This window comes from Poecilia reticulata, linkage group LG6, assembly GCF_000633615.1.
Source record: "Poecilia reticulata strain Guanapo linkage group LG6, Guppy_female_1.0+MT, whole genome shotgun sequence".
Classification (NCBI taxonomy): domain Eukaryota; kingdom Metazoa; phylum Chordata; class Actinopteri; order Cyprinodontiformes; family Poeciliidae; genus Poecilia; species Poecilia reticulata.
In genome coordinates this window covers 20,089,062-20,107,871 of record NC_024336.1, presented here as the reverse complement: position 1 = coordinate 20,107,871, position 18,810 = coordinate 20,089,062, and the positions used below count along the sequence as shown (strand labels likewise).

At 38.0% G+C, this 18,810-nt stretch overlaps 3 protein-coding genes across 6 annotated transcripts in view; all 3 read right to left on the bottom strand.

Annotated features, from left to right (window-relative positions):
* Positions 1 to 1,350: 1,350 nt before the first annotated feature.
* Positions 1,351 to 6,116, bottom strand: poglut3 (protein O-glucosyltransferase 3). Its single transcript, XM_008411720.2, has 6 exons — positions 5,737 to 6,116; positions 4,726 to 4,923; positions 4,041 to 4,324; positions 3,766 to 3,970; positions 2,502 to 2,698; positions 1,351 to 2,353 (listed from the first exon to the last, which is right to left on the bottom strand). The coding sequence occupies exons 1-6, from the start codon at positions 5,999 to 6,001 to the stop codon at positions 1,916 to 1,918; spliced, it is 1,587 nt and encodes a 528-aa protein (XP_008409942.2). The 5' UTR covers positions 6,002 to 6,116; the 3' UTR covers positions 1,351 to 1,915.
* On the bottom strand, positions 4,840 to 12,388 carry cyb5r2 (cytochrome b5 reductase 2). Of its 2 annotated transcripts, XM_008411722.2 has the most exons (10): positions 12,279 to 12,388; positions 11,916 to 12,062; positions 10,865 to 10,937; positions 10,479 to 10,585; positions 10,042 to 10,171; positions 9,810 to 9,893; positions 9,516 to 9,601; positions 9,324 to 9,423; positions 6,790 to 6,962; positions 4,840 to 4,923 (listed from the first exon to the last, which is right to left on the bottom strand). In XM_008411722.2, the coding sequence occupies exons 1-9, from the start codon at positions 12,291 to 12,293 to the stop codon at positions 6,790 to 6,792; spliced, it is 915 nt and encodes a 304-aa protein (XP_008409944.1). In that variant the 5' UTR covers positions 12,294 to 12,388; the 3' UTR covers positions 4,840 to 4,923. The 2 variants fall into 2 exon arrangements, with proteins under 2 accessions (XP_008409944.1, XP_008409943.1); XM_008411721.2 differs by lacking the exon at positions 4,840 to 4,923 and having other exon boundaries at positions 6,655 to 6,962; positions 12,279 to 12,387.
* A 955-nt stretch (positions 12,389 to 13,343) lies between these two features.
* LOC103466254 (ovochymase-2) overlaps positions 13,344 to 18,810 on the bottom strand; it is an 18,274-nt gene continuing 12,807 nt past the window's right edge. For 2 of the 3 annotated variants that reach the window (XM_017305525.1, XM_017305526.1), the window contains exons 13-17: positions 17,428 to 17,552; positions 17,251 to 17,344; positions 16,458 to 16,589; positions 14,602 to 14,752; positions 13,344 to 13,748 (exon numbers count right to left, since the gene is read on the bottom strand). In XM_017305525.1, the coding sequence (XP_017161014.1) occupies positions 13,628 to 13,748; positions 14,602 to 14,752; positions 16,458 to 16,589; positions 17,251 to 17,344; positions 17,428 to 17,552 (623 nt within the window). In that variant the 3' untranslated portion in view covers positions 13,344 to 13,627. The remainder of the gene's footprint in view (positions 13,749 to 14,601; positions 14,753 to 16,457; positions 16,590 to 17,250; positions 17,345 to 17,427; positions 17,553 to 18,810) is intronic. The other variant, XM_008411718.2, reaches the window with a different exon arrangement.

Genomic DNA, 18,810 nt, shown 5'->3' with positions numbered 1-18,810 from the left:
GGTGATCGGCCCTCATGGGTGATCGGAATCGGCAGGAAAAAACCTGATCGGCACATCTCTAATTTAAAATATTAATAATAAAAAAAACTACTGAAAACCACGTACAGTCAACAACCTGTCTACTGCAGAATGCAGAGACAGGTTACAGGAAGTGGCTTTGAAACTTTAATATGTTTACCAGCTGCAGATAGAATTACAGCCCGTCTCACAAGACGCGTTTATAAGAGATAACTTAACATGGCTTTTGGTTTTATTAAGTCTTGCAATATATGATTTGCTGATAAATTGGTCACAAAATGTTTCTTTAGAAAAGGATTTGTGTCACTTGTAGTATTTATTCATCAGTAGCTTGACAGGAAGAAGGGCAGAGAGGACATGGAACCTGGCGTAGCGTGTCGAGGACCGTCGCCTCTATACGGTGGACTGGCTCTTCCACTGAACTACCTGCTGTTACACAAAAATGTATTTTGTTTAGTTTCCATGTCTTATCGCACCACTGTGTGACCAACAGCACCAATGTTCACACATGGGACACATTGAAGCACCTACGACCATAACGGGCTTTTAACGTGGAATACATGTTAAGGTAATTGCATTGCTTGTCCAAGAAATATGTATTATTTCAACAGTGCACAGTAAGACAGCAGCGTAAGCCCAGTTAATTTACAATGACTGCTATTGTTTGCACAAGTGTTAAATAAATGTTCGTTCTAATATTAAAGAGGCTCTTGTTGTAAATAGTTTAGACCGCTACAGGTTCAGCTGAAGGCTGCATTAGCAGTTTGTGAATGTGAAGCATATTTGATGTTGTAGAGCCAACATGTTAGGAGGAAATGATACATGAAAAGTCCACAGAAACCAATAACGACTCAAGTCATTAATAAATTTGGAATTTTATGACAAAGTTGCCAGTTTAAGTAGTAGAATGGGGTCTGCATACATGGATCTAAAATGACATTTTACAATTTTTCAAATTGTTACTTAGATTTTCTTTTTCAATCAAACTTCCAAGTTTCCAAAAGCGTAGCATACTATGTAGGTGTCCTTCAGCTAAGGATGCAACGGTGCATGTTAAACATTAATTTGGACTCATTGTTTAGATTCTGTGGATGGTTACCATTTTGAAAGTAATGAAAACTTTTATTTAATTGTATTCCATCTACTATACGGTTAAGCCCAAACTTATTGGGCAGATTTCAAATTACAATTATTTTCCTTCAACCAGGAAAACCGTTTCTTACGGGAACTGAGGCAAGCATTTCTTTAAAAACTTGGAGGCAAAAAAAGCTTTAATTTTTTATTTTATTTTTTTAAAAATGGCATTGGAAAAAAAACAAACAAAAAAAACGATGATTGGAAAAATCTTTATTGGCATTGCTGCCAACAAAACATTATTGTTAGCTGAGCATCTCCTTCCACGTTTAAACTGATGTTTCGATTATATCTCTCTACTGTCTGTGAAGATGGAAGGCGTCGTTTCCATCACCCTAATTTTGATCTCCCTCCCCAGATTTCAGTCAGGACTCTGGCTGGGCCACTCTGAACCATGAATACAACTTTTAGTCAGAAATATGGTAAAATAAAAAGATTACCTCATACACAATTCTACCCACAGGCATAAAAAAAATGTACTTCGCTGTATTTCAAGTAAACTTAAGAAAGTTATAAATTTTAACTTAAACACACAGTTAGAAAAGCAACCTCTGTTTACATACACAACTTCCTGTAGATGCAAGCATTAAAAAAAGGGTTTTTGTTTTTTTTTTGTTTCGTTTTTTATAAAAGTATGAAATGTTTCCTATAAACATCAGTAACACTCATCTGCTTCCCTTTTTGTATCAGCAAGGATTTTTTTTCCACAAAAAAAAAAAAAAAAGTCCACTGAATGGAGCTGTAACTATCTACGGTTGGGCAGTCACAGTTCATTCTTACTGGATCCTGTTTTGTTATCTTCCCTCCTGCACGTACATGCGGCTGTGTGATCGTCCGGCTGAGGCACCAGCTCCATGTCGGCCTGCTGCGTCGGCCGCCCTGCCTGGCGCTCGGCGTACGCCAGCAGCACCCGGTGGTAGTAGCAGTAGAGCCGGCTGGGCTGCAGCAGATCTCTGGCCGCCGCCTGTCCAGCCCGGGCGATCTCCGCCGCCTCGGCGTCGTTCTCTTTGGCCCACTGGATTTTCTCCAAAAGGTCCGACAGGTTTCTCCGCACGGAAACGTAGTGAGCGCCCGCCTTCAGATGTCCGTAGAAGTGTTCGTAGTACTGCGAGTTCTGTTTCAGAACCATACTGTTTCCCAGCATAAGGTAAGGAAACCGATACGCCGCAACTGTTCCGTCCACGTTTACCTGGTATTTGTACTGAAAGTAGAGGCACAAAGTTTCACCACATGCGCCGTGGTCCCAAATCTGCTTTCGAAATTTCAATTTAAAGAAGGAAATCCAACTCAGATTTTTATCTGTTAATTAAAAGTCGGATTAACTAACGTGTACTTCTACGTTTTCTCACCTTGAAGAAGTCGAAGAATCCCACAAGTGGTGCTTTGCCCACCTGTTTTTCCCTGTCTCTGAAGAAGAACCACCCCGTGATGCCGGCGTCCAGCAGCTCCGGGGATTTCTTTGACAGAGACACGAGATGGAGACGCTCTTCCCGACTGTCTCGACCACGGAAAAAACCCTGCGCAGTTTTATTAACCCACGGGGGACCTGGCAGGAAAACCGGTATTATTTTTTAAAAAAACAACAACAACAAAAAGCAAAAGACAGGTACACTATATATACACCCCCATTGTTATCATCTTTGCTTAAACTTTTACAAAGAAATTAGAAAAACTCCCTTCCTCTTTCCATTACTACACTTTCCTAATTTCATGAAGAGAAATTGAGGAAAAACGCTCTTTTTCTGTGATTTGGGTCGATTTTAAAGTTCTGACTGGGGCTTTTCTTAATTCTTTAATTAGTAAAAGAAAAAAACATTTAAGGTATGGATAAGAAAATAAGACAAAGACCATAAAGAAAATGGTGCACATAAAGTGTGAATTTCTGCAGCTCAAAGTCCCCAATAATGACCAATATTAACTCAGATAAATGTAAATAGGGTTGGTTGAAGACTCTCAGTGAATCATTTTAAAATCTTTTTTTTTTAAAGCTAAGTGAAAGATCCTGTGTTGTTCCGAACCAAAGGAAGCACAAAGTTTTCTGTTCTTTTTGCTTTTTCAACTATTTGACAAGTTCTTATGCCTGCTGCTCGTTTACTTCCCTCGTTGTGCCAAAAAATATTTTCACAAGTTGAAGCTCACGCTCCAGAAAATGGCTGTTTACTAGGTGTTAGTAGTTGACATTGTTGCTTGCCTGCTGGTGCCCCCTGGTGGTCATTAATGCAGAACTCTAAATTTCATACATTGGTAAATGATTTGGAAACGTTGTGGGACAACTTCAGACTGAAATAGATTAATTTAAATCTATGAAATATCATTCAGTTCTGACTCCTACCATTTAAATGACATGTTACAGATCCACTGAGGCACAATGTGAATGAGTCAAAGTAACGTTTCACACCAAAATGCTCTGCCTTTTGCTAAGACTATTAAGTCTAACACTACGGCTTTCTTGCCACATTTTTATCTGTGGATGCATCTGTCCTACTGCCAAAGTCTACTAGAGCGGTAATCTCCCTAGCTCCTCCACAGTTACCACAAAGTGAAACGAGTTGCTTTCTCTAAACAAGTTGTCACAAATTTCGAGCCATCAACTGTGTATGGCGGTCCAGCTACCTGTGTTTCCTTGGACAGACAGAAGGTCGTTAGTGACTCCTCTCATCGTCTCCAGGGTGGAGTGCGTCACCTCGTAGGTGGGGAGGACGATGTCGCGCGTATCTGTGGAGCCACACCAGGAGAGGATCGGAAGAGCTCCCTCCGTCCTCGTCTCCAAAGGCCAGTCGCCCACGTTGATGAAAAACTCCACATCGGGCACTCTCACCTTACGTAACAAAACATATTAGATGGCAACTCAATATTCTGATAATCAGGCCTTAAAAGCCAAATTATACCTTTCTCGTCAGCGACAGCAACATTTCATCAGAGAACATCTTGAAGTCTGTGTATTTTCCCAGCGTGCGCCGATACACCTTGTTGTCAACGATGGCGTAATGAACGAGCCCCCCTCTGTTGGAGAATCTGAGGGGCACTTCCTGTCTGAGATGCTGCAGGTCGATGGCAGGGAAGGACTGGAAGTCGGCCAGAATCTGGGGCTCGTTCGCAGGACACTGCAGGACGCTCTGCCAGACAGAGGCGTCGGATTCAGGGCAGTCACAGTATTCATGATAGACTGGGCCTGGGGATCAACAAGAAATGAGACTAAAGTTACGTTCAGGTGAAAAGAAAAGTTCAATATCAACTAATTATGGACAGAAATTCAATCCAGATCATGCTAAAATGTGAACTTTTCTTAACATGCGTATGAGAGGGACTTCAGTACGTTTTTTTTTTATATGTCTAAGAATTGACTGTTCAGGTTTGTAACATGGTGTGGTGATTTGGTTATACACTATATTTAAATTTAATTATTATTTTTTTATTTTTTTTGTCCATTCCTTAACACTGACCATGAATGTACCCCGTGCATTAGATTTTTTTTTTATTGTTAAGAAAATGCAAACAGAAAAATCCCTTCAACAAAAACACTTCAAAATATCAAATAACTTTCAAAAAAGATTAAAATCTGCTGAGACGCACCCTTGATAACATATGGCGACTTGGCCACAGCAGCGTCCAGGTGGAGGATTTCAACCTTCAGACCTTCGACTGCAGATCCGTAGAGGCGGTACCTCATCAGAAACGACCCGTCTCCTCTGTCCAGAGGCGGAGGAACGTGGATGCGGATGTACTCCTCCTTGTTGAGAGGACTTATCTTCACCTTAAATGTCCCTTTACCTAAAGAAGACAAACGGATTTCATGTTATTTAAACTGGCTTAGTCAGACAACTCAGTCGTGATATTAATTATTCTAAACTGAAGAAGATCCTCTTGAAATGGGACATGTGATTTCTGACAGCACTGTGTTTCTTTTGGTCATGTCTATATGGAAGAATTAAAGTAAGGATGTAAAGTTTAACCAAAATCCTGATATTTGGTGGTAACTTTATAGTTCAGTAGGTTTTATATGCTTTCATTTACTAAGATTTTTTTTATCCGTAATTCAGCACAGAATAAAGGTGTTTTTCTAATAAAATTTTTTTTATTTTAGAACTTTAGAGTGGCTGTAAAGAACTGACTGGAATTTTGATTTTCGATCATGTAGCCTGAATAAGATGTATATTAATAAAACCAATGTTATTAGTGACAAATTTAGAAATAAGGCAGATTTGACACTAAAAATGTTTCAATCACGTAAAAAAAATAGAAAAGCCATGCTAAATTCCACAGTGGTTTGCAGAGTTTACATTCAAGCTGTGCATTAATAAAATCAGGAAACTTGGTGGAAATATTTAGTTAAAGGAAGAATTTTCAGCGCACAGAGAGGGAATTTATACATTCTCACAAAAACCCATTAAAGAGATTTTACCTGGTAAAGTAGAATATTTTTAAATCATTTATTTTATGCGAAATATTTTTCTCACGCTGAACTGGACACTGCGAATCAGATGCTAACTTCAGAGTCAGTGATCCATAATTTCAGTTCGGTGGGGCTAGCATAGTTTAACAAAAAGCACAGCAAGCAAAGTGGAGGGTATTCGGGATGTTTACCTGGTGATAAGGTCAGGTTTCTTCCTTCAGAGCTAACCGCCTGAATGAAGAAGTATCGGACTGGTAAAACTGCGTCGGGATCCAGCCCTGGACCCCAAACGATAGATCTCTCCGGACTGAGTCCTTCACTCTCAGAAACCGGTAAGTTTGGGCCGAATAACACAACTAAAATAACACAGTTGCTGATTAAAATCCTGTGCATAGCTGCGACTAAGTCTCCACTTTCCTTACACGGCATAATTATCTCAATGCCATAAGCGAACATGCAGAAAGTTGCAAAATAAACGCTAAAGTTTGGATACAAAGTCCTACGGCGACATGTTCGCAGAGAAGCACAAGCATTACTCGTGATGCGTTCAGGGTTTTCGGATATATATTCATTAACTCTTTCGTGCAAAACGAAGTGTTTCTTATCTGTAGGAACGAAAAAAAACGGATGTTCGTAAAAGAAAAAAAAGCAGCAAGTTTCCTCTTTATCAATTTAAAAAACTTGACATTAAATGACATTCAAAATAGGGAGTGAAATACAGTAAAATAAGGCATATTATAAAAAAATATACTATTTTTCAGTGAATTGAGAATTGCAAGTGTTTCTGAAATTCTGACAAGTCTGTCAGTGCAAGTAAAGCAACACAAAAGCAAGAATCCCATACTAAACGGTATTCTTGAGCTCACGCTATACAAGATTTTCCTGTTCTTAACGACATTAAAAGCCAGACACTTCAAGTTTGTTTTATTGCACTTCATGCATTTTTTATTAACTTCATTAGTGTTTAAATAACATTAAACAAAATAAAGTTAATTTCTAATGAAATGCAGCTTTGCTTATTTAAAGCATAGTGGCTCTGACTGAGTTTTATAAACAACACAGTGACTGTAAAAGTAAGATCAGTAGGACAAACCAGCTACATGCACAAGTGAAATGTGGCAACACTTTATTTTAAATCTCTCTTGGATTAGGTGGTTGTTAAGCATTTAATAAAATTGCATGCTGTTAAGATTTTTCTTTTTACCTTTAAAAAAAACAAACAATAACCGATTTGTTGAACATGCCTAGTATGCAAAGATATTTTCTTTTGTGTGTCCCAGCTTTTCCAGATTTGGCAGACAAGCATTACGGATCATGGGTGCAGGTCCGCAGAGGACAATCAGTACATCTCTGGACGCAGCAGGGATGCGGTCCTTGATCATGTCAAGGGTCACATACCCTGAGCTGTAGTTCCAGTCTGCAAATACAGGTGAAAAGAGTCATTAGAGAAACTTGTTTTATCAGCTTTAATCAAGAAATGTACTTATTTATAATCAGCCAAAGCACTGAAATGTTACCAAAAACACAAATGTAAACCAGAAGATAGTTTTGGTTTCCTCTAGCTTCTTCTCTGTCAAGATTAAACACTTCCTCTACTTTATTTTTAACCCATCTTGTCGTGAAAGATAAAACATATTTTTGGCAGCATGAGAGACGCCAGTGAACACAACTGTTTTTTTCTTCCTTACTCATCCTTTCAATCACACATCTCTTCTTCTGAGAAATCCAAACAACAACCCCACTGAAGACCAAGTGTGTCTCTAGCCGGACCAAACCTCAGAGGTCATGTGTTGCATTTATGTGAGGAACTAACAGGCAAAACACAAGCAGGATTATGCAACAACTAACCTCTCGTCCTTTTGGGGTTATGCGGGAGAAAATAGAAGTGTTTTAGCTCTTATTTCCTTTAGCTGACGTGTCTTTGTCTGGTTTTGGTCTCTGAATGTTCCAGTAGAGTTTGAAGATTCGTTCAGCTTAATTTACCCTCCTATTTCCACAACGCATGGACAGTGTGTGTGGGAACATATTTAAGTGCCTCCTTTTCATTATTGTCACTAGATGTCAAATGTTTTAACATGAAGTTTGTGGCATTTTCAAGTCGGAAGACAAAGTTTAATATGAAGCCTGTTCTGGTAACAATCGATATGTTTTTCATAATAAAGCCTTATAAAATTTTAAAAAGACACAAATTATTTATTTTCCTAGCAAATTTAGGTTACAAATCTCATTTTACCTTGAAATATCCATGTGTAAAAATAAGATGCTAAAAGCAAAAAAAGAAACTTCTAAGTTTGACTTAGAATTTATGGAAAAAAAAGTATGGTTTAAGATGTTCTTACTTTTTCCAAATAGTTTGTGGGAACTTCAAAGGTCCTGCACCATTTCCAATAGATCGTGTGTTTGAAAGCATTCCAATTAGTCTAATTTTACTTTGGGAATGATGGGAACCAGTTGTTTTCATTCACTCTGCAGATGGGAAAACGGCAGCTTTCTGCAGTTGATTGTGGTAAATAAACCACTCTGTAAGGATCTGGAGCTGAGTATTGTAGTGGCTCATGACTCAAAAAAAAAAAAAGCTGCAATGTTGCATCCAAAAGTGTTTAAGTTCATACGCAATGGGATGCAGATCAAGGAGGAAACCACTTCGGCACACATTAGTGGCCTTTGGAAAATCTAATCTCTGCAAAGAATATGAATAAGACTTCTGGTATTTGGACTTGGGGTCTGATAAAAACAAACAAAAAAAATTTAATTGTTTAACTACACGACGATGGCAGTTTGCCTTTTTCTGTTCCAACATGACTGCACACAAGTCGACAAAGCAAGGCAAAGTCATGGGTAAGAGAGCCCGGTGTGGAAGAACTTGACTTGCCAGATCACCTTTGGGAAGAACTAGAGCGAAGAATGTGAACCAGCATTAGTGTCCAACTTCAAAACAGGATGTTTAGAAATTCTCGTAAACACAGAAGAGAACACAAACAGGCTAATGCTTTTGGCAATATAGTGTACAGTCAACATCAAGGGTAGTTGCACAATAAAACCCTCATATCCACAATAAGACCTTCATTACTTCTAAAATTAACACAAGCTAAAAGCTTAAAAAAAAAAAATACTACCTTAAATTAGCCCAGAGAACAACCAGACCTCATGCAAGTTTATTATGCCACAAATGTGAATGGGAGTTCAGAAACGGCACGATGGAGAAAATAAATTTATAAAAAAAATTAAATAAATCAGGCACAAAGCAAGAACTCCATCAAAATGTGGCTTCTTGCATTTACCAAACCAACCATTTACTTTAAAGCGTTAGTATCTATCTAGGTCATGGGTGCCATTTATTGTTTTAGCTGCTGAACAGGAGCAAAAATATTAACTTAGATACATATTTGCTCAACTGACAACAGAAGATCTGGAAACAATGTTAGAATATCAGATGTACTTTAATCCATTAGGAGATGTGTTCAATATTGGAAATCATAATTGGCTAAATGTATTTATTCATTTTATTTATTCACTTGGAAGCAAAACTCACAAATCTGACACATTTTAAGCAAAATTTAGTAAATGGATAAGATAATTATTTTATTTTTGTGATCCAAAGCCTTTTAAAAACTGAATATAAAACTCTGGGGGAGGGGGGGGGGAATAAAACCTTAGTGGACATCTTCCCCACTTAGTACTTTGGGGAGAAGACTTTTACTGGGTTCCTGGTTCTGTTGAAGATGCAAAAGGATTTAAAGCAAAACTCTAACCAACATTTTGCTTCATTCAGTCTCACCTTTTGAAGGCTTGTCCAAAGTGTACCAGACTTTAACCTTCTCTGGGTGATTCTTCTGCACATCCTTCAGCTCGTCCCACAGTAAAATATCTTTCTCAGTCTGAGATAGGCAACAATAAAAACAGGCATGTTTTTATATTTTAGGAATTATTGTTTTATTCCTGAAACAATAAAAAACCCAAAGCAACTGACCTGGTTGGCAAATATGAGAGAGCACTTGGTGTTGTCGGCAGGATCTGATGTGATCCGTCGGATCAACTGCAGCATCGGGGTGATACCTGAGGCAATCAGAGCCAGAAAGTTACTACCAGGTGAGATACAAAGGTAAAATAAATCTTCTGTTTCGTAAAAATATCAGCTGGTGCACAGCTAAAAGAATTATCTTACCTACTGTAGAGTCATTTAAGTGCGATAGGTAAACACGGATTACAATAATGTGCCTGCATGAATAGGATAACACTGATCAACAGGTCGTAGCGAACATACCTGTTCCACCAGCGATCATTCCAACATGTTTAAACTTCTGAACAAGCGGCTCCGTCTTCTTGTTGGCTCGGATAGAAAACATGCCTAATGAGAGGAGACAGGAAACGAGCTTGGAAAGTGGAAATCAAGAGCTTCATCCTCCTATTGCAACACAGTGCCACCGGCTGGTGAAAACAGTCAACATGCAGCAGTGTCTTTTACTTCTAACTTTGAGATGCAATGGACTCCACACCTTTGCCTTTGTAGATGAGAAGTCCGTTGGGTCCCCTGAAGTCAATAGAGTCTCCGATGGCCATGTTGTCCAGGTACTGAGACATCTGCCCCCCATCTGGGTAGTTTGGGTGGGTCCCTTTGTAGTATATCTTGACAACAGTCATGCATATGTAAAATTACTTGATATTTAAGGAGTTCTCTGTGATTTATTAACCGTTAGCAAACACTTGGAAACAAATTCATATGCATAAATAAAAATTTGACATATACAAAGCAGTTCTTAAATGCCTTGTTAAACAACAGGTAAAAAATTATTTACATGCAAGTCAGCTTTAGACAGTGATGTATAAAGTAGCATAACACAAATAAGACGTTTGATTTCAATACTATTGTTGGACACTGGGACATTTCCTGTCACATAAAATACACCAGCTCTGTTGATTCAAGGTTACCCACCTTAACCACAAGGTCAACAAATCCCTGGTCTTCATCGCTGGACACTGGAGTGTAAGGCCTGACAACCAGGTTGCCTTTTACCTTGGCCGACAGGTAAACATGCTGACCTGGAGCAAAAGACAGATGACTAAATGTGACTGAAAGAAAGATAAATGTTCAGCAAAAATGGGAAAAGATTAACCTTTTTTTTTTTTCGTACAGCTCATCTGATATTAATCAGGTGTTTGCTTCTTAACAGTTAGGAGTATTTAGATGTTTTTTTTAAATCAAATCATTGGTGTTCAGTGGTAAAAAAAAAAAAAGATGTGAAACTGGCTCAGATGTTTCTACATTCTTGCTTCTTTACGAGACACTCTGAAACAGATTTATCAGAGATATTTCATTACCCACTGGCAGTCCAAGGATGTGAGACTCGGATGGAAGGCCAAACCGGAATTTCTTTGTGTCATGACTGATTTCCTGCACAAGGACACAGACGAGAGTGTGAAACAGCCAAACGATACGACCTTAACTAGACTGATAATAATTTAAAAAAACTTCTGTTTAAGACTGCTCATCTTTAACATCTCTACTGTAAGAGCACTTCTGGTGTAATAAAGAGATGTTTTCCTTTATTACACCAGGAAAACATCTCTTTTCCTGGTGTAATAACCAGGAAAAGAGATGTTCCTGGTTATTATAGGAACATCTCTTTTCCTGGTTATTTCCTGGTGTAATAACCAGGAAAAGAGATGTTACAAGAACGCAAGTTCTTGCGTTCTTGTAACACGCTTATACACCTAAGAGAAGTTAAAGTGTATCTTTGTTTTTTCACAATCTGACTAAGACAAAACTATCGGCAAAGTACTTTTGAACAGAATCAAAGAATCCTAGTGCCGTATGCATATTGTTTTTTAGTCTTTGTATAAACCATTTACTCGACATTAACGCTAAGCAGAGGCATGCAGCTCACTCTGAAGTCCCTTAAGTTTACCGAGACATATTATTCCACATGTATTATATAACAGGAGATAAACAGACTGATCTTAAATTGCGTTTTTCCAGTCATACAGACAAGAAAAAGCAAAATTCGCACTCAGAAATGCGCAGGCATTCATACACCACCACGCAGACAACTTGCTCAGGTGCACATCAGCATGTGACAGGAAGAAGCTGGAATTGAACTTACAAAAAATATAGCAAGATGAAAACTCTTTGTTGAGATCAGCAGCAAGAATCCCCATTGATGCTTTCCGTCTTGCATTTAAACACTTGAGGTGAACAAAGCTGTAAAATTGGTAATTTCTCCAAGAACAAAAGCCAATGACTGCTGCTACTAACGTCGGTCTTGTTTTGTTAGCTGTATTGGAATGAATTAAACTGACTAATTTAGCTTAACCAGTTCTTTTATCCCAGTGTGAGTTGGGAACACATTCAAAGTTATTTTGTTCATCCCACCTGTTTGCTAATGAGCGGCAGCGAGTATTTGATCGTAGGATCCTTTAGGGTCACAGGGCCCTTCCCTTTTCCTTCTGCAGAGTTTCCAAGAAGGAAGTACAGCAACGTTATGACCACTACAGACACCGCCACCACCACCGGGATCGTCTGCAAGACAAAACGTTACGTTTAATGTGACCGCAGTCAATAAAAAGAAAACTTACAGCTTTCCACATCACTCGTTAAGATTTTTTTTCCATATTAACCTGTATTTAAGTGGGTTATATGCAACGTAAAATGCATACAGTAATGAGTAAATATAACATTTAATGCACAGAGAAGTTGTTTTATATAAAATTTTTTTTAAAAAAGCATTATTCTCACCAAGTTTGAGTCCATGGCTTAATGTGTACTAAAGTGAACCTTGTCTTCCAACAGTCTGAGACCAGAGTCCACACACAGTTCAGCCAATGATAGCTTCCTCTCCCCTCCCACATACACACACACTCACGCACGCACCCTCGTTAACCTACCACAGCAGCACACACACAGTCTCTACAAACGGGGCGTGGCTTTCTGTCTGGGGAGAAAGGTGACAGGTCCAGAGCACCAATGGAAACACGGATCTGATCATGTCACATGGTGCAGAAGTGGTGCTTTGACAGCGAGAAGACCCTTGAAATCACACCACTGACTGAGGGGGAGGAGAGAGACTCAGTATCAACACTGATCCACAGAGAGAGAGAGATAGTGCATTTCTTTTTAATTTTTATTCTAAAAGTTAACAAACCTGCTGCCATGCAACAACCAAGTGGCCAATAGCTCTGCAGGAGATCTGCTCAGTGGTTGAGCAAGAAAGTGGAACATCAAACATGGTTTTGACTGCAACAACAAACTTGTACACCACCACCTCTTATTTCTTCATATTTTTGTTCCAGTGATAAGTTTCAGCTTGTTCTAAAACAATTTCCAGGTTCAGATGCCGTCTTTTGCAGATTTAAGGGATCTGAAAGTCACGTCTTTCAGAAACATGAATAATGTCCAAGAAGGACTGGAGAACTACTTTTTTCCAAATTTGCTCTTTGGATCTCACCACCTTCATTCTCAAATATTGGTTTAAGTTAAACCATCTTTCTTATTTGGCATTTTTCAAAGAAAAAGATTAAAAGAGCCACTTAAATCGTTGGTTGCCAAGTTGTCTGTCACCGACACAACACTGTTTAACTCCTTTTTAATACCTGAATTGTCTGTGTCAGAGTCAAGACGGTTCAGATTGATATATGCAAAAATGTTCTTTTACAAAAGGTAAAATTAATTTTCGTACAGAAAATTAAAGCCCAAAGTTACTTTTAAATACTGAAAATCTGATAAAATGTTCATCGCCTCTTCAAATACATAAAAAACCTCTTAAAAGTAAAATGGAAAGAAATAAAAGTTTGCACACTTCTATAAATGTGCAATCAACTAATATACTTTATTGCAATTAATAGAAATGTGACTATGAACATAGTGAAAAATTCTATTTCTACAAAAGTTGCATTTAATTTTTAACACGTCTTGACACCAGATTATTTTTACACAGGTAAATCAACATGTAAATGTTTTTTTTATGTTCGCCCTGAAAGCTAACACCAATCAGAGACTGAACAGAAAGTGGTTGATCAATTCTAGTTTCTCTCTTTCTAAATGAAGATGAGTCTCATTCCAGCAATAAGTGTCAATTTTCCAAGGATTCACCACTGTGCTCTTCGTGATCCGATTTCCTTCCAGCATGAAATCTTTGATCCGCCGAGGACTCGTTTCTCAACACCTAATGGGTCAGAGCTTTGCTTCCGGACGGATGCTTGAATGAATCTGCAAGACAAAAGTTCCTTTAAACAAAGAGATTAAGATATATTTTTTTATTAAGTTACTATTCCCTAAAGAACATGACACTTCAACACATATTTATCTTTCCAACATCCATCATTGAGGCAAAGAGGAAATACATTTTACTATGACTTCAGCTCAGAATGAATGAAAGTCTATTTTTTGTTATATTTTAACACTAAAAATATTTTTGAAAAAAACAAAATGCATTCGTTTAGGAAATTCTTCCAAACTAACACTGTTATCAAACATAGCTTGTAGTTCCTCAGATATACCAGTAGAGGGAGCAGTAAAACAAAGTTTTCTTCTTGCCTCCACACCAAAACTCGAGGTCAGATGTTAAAGCTTTAAGTTTAAGTTTTGAGTCACTGCTTTGCCAAGACATGATTATTTCCTAATACAGAGTCACTGAAAAACAATTAAGCTCGCCTCTTTCTTTACTACAAACAAATTGCAAATACCCATTTCTAACATGTTTAGGTATGCGTAGGCATCTTACACCAACAGAAACGTGGGAAATATAATGAAATATTAGACAGAAAGTGTTTGGAAACACACAGACTTGGTAGTCGCAACACTGATGTGTTCTTGTCTGAAGTGGTCACCATTTCTGCCAAGTTATCCTCAATAAGCAGAATATTCACTGGTTTCCAAAGAAGCTAGCAAAACAGAATATCATTTGGCTGACAAACAGCACTGCTGCAGGCAGAAAAACCAAAATCACATGAAAGCAAAAAAAAAAAAAGAAAAAAAAGAACGAGAAAGCATTTAGAAAGTAACTCCTGCTCCTTGTGCATTATGAATACTAGTAGCTTATACAACCACACCTGCTACCTACACCTTGTATGAGTCACTGCAGATGTCAGTGGGTGGAGTTCCACTTTCACAAACTGGGAGAAGAAAGAGATAGCCAGGGGAAAAGCAAGACCAAGGTCTCCAAGGCTCTGGGTGTGGTGAGAGTTTACACTGGAGACATTCAGAAAGGAGAGCTGAGAGACAAAGGAAAACACACGTCAAGAAAAACTAAAAAAAAAAAAACTGAAAGGAATGATTGTTTTGGTATGAAGAAGATCAGACATGAAAAGTCATTTGTGTCCATCAAAGGGTGATAAAAACACTGCCACACACATTTAATCTAAAAGAATCAGAAGAAATATTTTGTTTTTTAAAATCTACAGTTCCTCAAAAAAAAGGTGCTGAGGTCAGGGGTCATATCCCCGATTGCTGTATCGAGAAATAAAGGCCTTTGTACATGGGGTGCCTGCTACACCAGTCAGGTCCTATCTTTTGATAAATTACAAACTGTAGAATATAAACTGTTCAAAATCTTCCCAATTTTTTTTATTAAGGATCTCCATTCTAAAATTGCTCCACTTTTGTAAGACATAGTTTTTCTGGAAAATTATATATAAAACATTAGATGCAAAAAAAACCCTCTCCAGCCGTTTCCCCCCACCCCCTGTTCTTTAAAAGTTTGTTATTGCCCCTACTTTAACTTGCTTTCATGTTGTTTAATGCCATCAAAATGAACACATTCATATTTTAACTTCTTAGCCTAAACATTTGATATGGCATGGTATAAATTGTATTTGTGTAGCACATTTCCTGCAACAAGGCAGCTCAAAGTGGTTTACATGAATTAGAAGGAAATACAAACAAAGCAATAAACCAAAGGAAAGAGCGAAAATTCAAAAAAAATAATAATAAAAGTATAAAACTACATATTGGTTCCCCATGTCTGTAATTTATCATTTATGGGGATTTCTCTGGAAATGTAAACTACTTTTCATTTTGAGAAAAATTTGGGTTTATGAAATTTGTCAATCTTGTGCTCCGTTTTTAAATGTACATTTTACACAATATCCCGCCTTCTTTGAAAGTGAGCCTGTACTAAATCATTGAAAATGTTACTATATTGTTAAGACAGTTCAAGGTCTTCTTATATGCCTGTGCTTTCACTTGCACAGTGTCCTTTTCAAAAATAAAGAAAACCAGAAGCAAGGAGGATTTAAAAAAATGAAGCTTTTATGGATCCATGATTCACTATTCTTGTTTTGATCTTAATGTTTCCATCTGACACAGGAGCCAAAGCGACAACATCTTAAATATACTATTAAATGAGAGAAAAGTAATGAGTAATGATTTCATTATTATTTTTATTTCAACAACATTTCTGATCTTTTTACTGAAGTTTTGAAAAAATGAATAATGCAATAAAAGTGTCATGATTTTAATTTTCCTTTCAGGGTTTTTTTTTGTTTTTGTTTGTTTGTTTCTCAGTCTCAATTGGCCTGAAACGTCTCTCCATTTTCTAAGTTTTGGAAAGAGATAACTGACTTTTCCTTATATTTTGATTGCAAACTTTGTTGCTTCCTTTATTTTTTAAAAGGGACACCAACTTCCCAGCGGTCACCTCAGTGCCAAATGCCCAACAGCCACTCTAAATGCCACAAGCTCAGCCTTGTTTAACCAAGATTGCCTCTGCAGAAACGCAGCTGACCAGAGCGCAGCGCCACAACAGAGGCCATGATATCTCACTAAAGAGCTCTTGAACGAGAAAGACTCCATTAAATATACATGCACTTTCTTGTCATGCAGGTAAGGAGCAAAAGACAGATGATCAAACCACATAATGCATTCATGTTGGTGTTATGTTCACTTGTGAGGGGAATTGTTTAAAGGACATAACCACACCTTCCTTCCCGATGAAGGTCAGTCCTGCGCTGAAGCCCCTGTGAGTGATGCGGCTGTCTGAGGTGAAATGAAGCACCATGATGCTGCTGAAGGAGACGACCGGAGGGGGAATACTGTCACCACACAACACAGCTACGAAAAAAAAGCAAATAAACTAACGATCACTGCTCTTTTTAATTCTGCAATATTACAAAAATCTTTTGTTCCAAAACAAAAAGAAGTAAGACGTGAGCTCTGCATTTTTGTTTCCAAGTATTTCCATGTACTGTGCGGTGCAAAGGTTTTAAGCCCGTCTCTAATTTCTTTATGCAGTACTTTGCTTCATAAACACCGGGTCATTTTTAAAGAGGTACACATGCTTTCTTAAGTTTTTATTTTGAAATATGAGCTTAGAGTTTAAAGTGATTACGGTAATAGGTGAGACTAAAATGGCTTTAAAAAAACACTCCTTTGAGAATTCATGAAAAACTTTTGAAATATTTTCAAAAGACCTGAAGAACCATTGACCAAAGTCATTGTTAAAGAGAAACTCTGGCAGCTTGGAAGCAAACTAGAAACTAGAAGGAAATAAGGGGTGACTTTTTGCACAGAATTGAATGGAAAAAAAAGCTTTCTCATTGCTCTCGTGTAATATTCTACTTTTCTGAAAAGCTTAATTGTTGGGTTTCATCAGCTTTATGCTAATAAAACATAAACATAAGGTGAACATAAACATTTGAAAGAGATCCTACTGTATTCCAGTTTTTTTTTATCTTGTAATCAGATTTATTTTAATCCAATTCTTTAATCTTACCAATCTCTTTGTTTCCTTCAACGTCTCCCAGAACTGTCAGTGAATCATGCAAACATCTCTCCGACTCTTCCAGGTCAAAATCAGCAAACGTCAGCTGCAATCAAACTTTAGATTACAAGAGAATCTACATGCGAGGACCTTTAATTTTAAAGGTGTGTTTATTGAAGTTATTATTACCTTAACTAGACGTCCTGGAGGAGAGTAGATGACCCAGCGGAGCGCACAGTCATTACTGTAGGACTGTGGGTAATTTGGGGTGTGGAGTGAAATCTGATCCTCCACCTGAACAATAGTCCCACATGCTTATCGGGCAAATATGGTGGGGGGAGGGAGGGGGAACACAACAGAGTTTAACTTGTGTTATTAACCTCAAGGGCGGCAATAAAATTAAACACATTTACAAGGAAAAAGTCTCATAACTAAGTGGATTCATCATCTTCACTGCCTCAAATAAAGTGGTAGATTGTTGTGTTTTTTGCTTATTATCACATCATGGGAAGTCTGCTTGCATAATACGTTCCCATAGGAACCGCAGTTAACAGAGGAGAAGGTAAGACTGTCTCCACTTGTGCAACGTTGTGCAAACACTTCTCATCCATCGTCTTGAATGGTAGTTAACTAGGATTTCCAAGGGCTTCTTTGTTTTTGTTTTTTTCTAATCTAATCTTTAATATCAATAACTATGTAGTCGTTTTCCCATCTGACTTTCTCAGTCTCCAGTCACCGTGTGTGAAATTTGCCCCAATCATATTTAGAATATCAGTTCAGTTTATTAAAGTTTGCAGATTGTTGTTTCTGAGCAGCCTTCTCAAGGTCCCATTGCATTTAACCAGGAAGTCTGGACTTTGGTCTTTTTTCACTCATTCTGTTGAAGATTTGCAGCCATGTTTGTGATAAGTGTCCTGTTGATTATCTACTTTGCGCCAAAAATCAGCTGTCAGGCAAATGGCCTGACATTTAGGCTCTTTAATTCTCAAGGTTAATAATACGCACGGACCACGCCGTTTCCATGTGCATTTTAGACCGTCATCAAGAAGTTTGCATAAGTGCATCAAAAAGCAACAAACTGAGTAATACCACAAGTAACCAGGGGGTGCAGTGTGGAGCGCTATGCATGCAATCAAGGAACGAAGAAGACAGAGAAAAAGATTGAAAAACGGACTAACTTCTGCCTCCACACGCCATAATGTCACCGCAGTGAAGTTAGTTTCAAGTTGGATATTCGATATTCGAGCTCCGGGGAGTAGCGGCGTTTAGCTAAAGGTTGATCCGATTTATGAACGCTAATGTCGGCCGGCGGTTCTCCACCGCTCCCGGCCGCAGCACCCGAAGGTTCACTTAGGGACTGTCAACAAATTACCGAACCAAACCTTCCTGTCAAAGAATGTTAATAAATGCCTTGAATTGTAACACAATAACTAATTGAAAGTGCTATTTCATGCTTTTACATGAGACTCAATATCATCTATTAAATTTTAAAGTCATACAATATTTCAATTATTTTAATATTAAATAATAGAATGTTCTCTTCAATAGCTTCCAGGTCATGTGACCTATTGA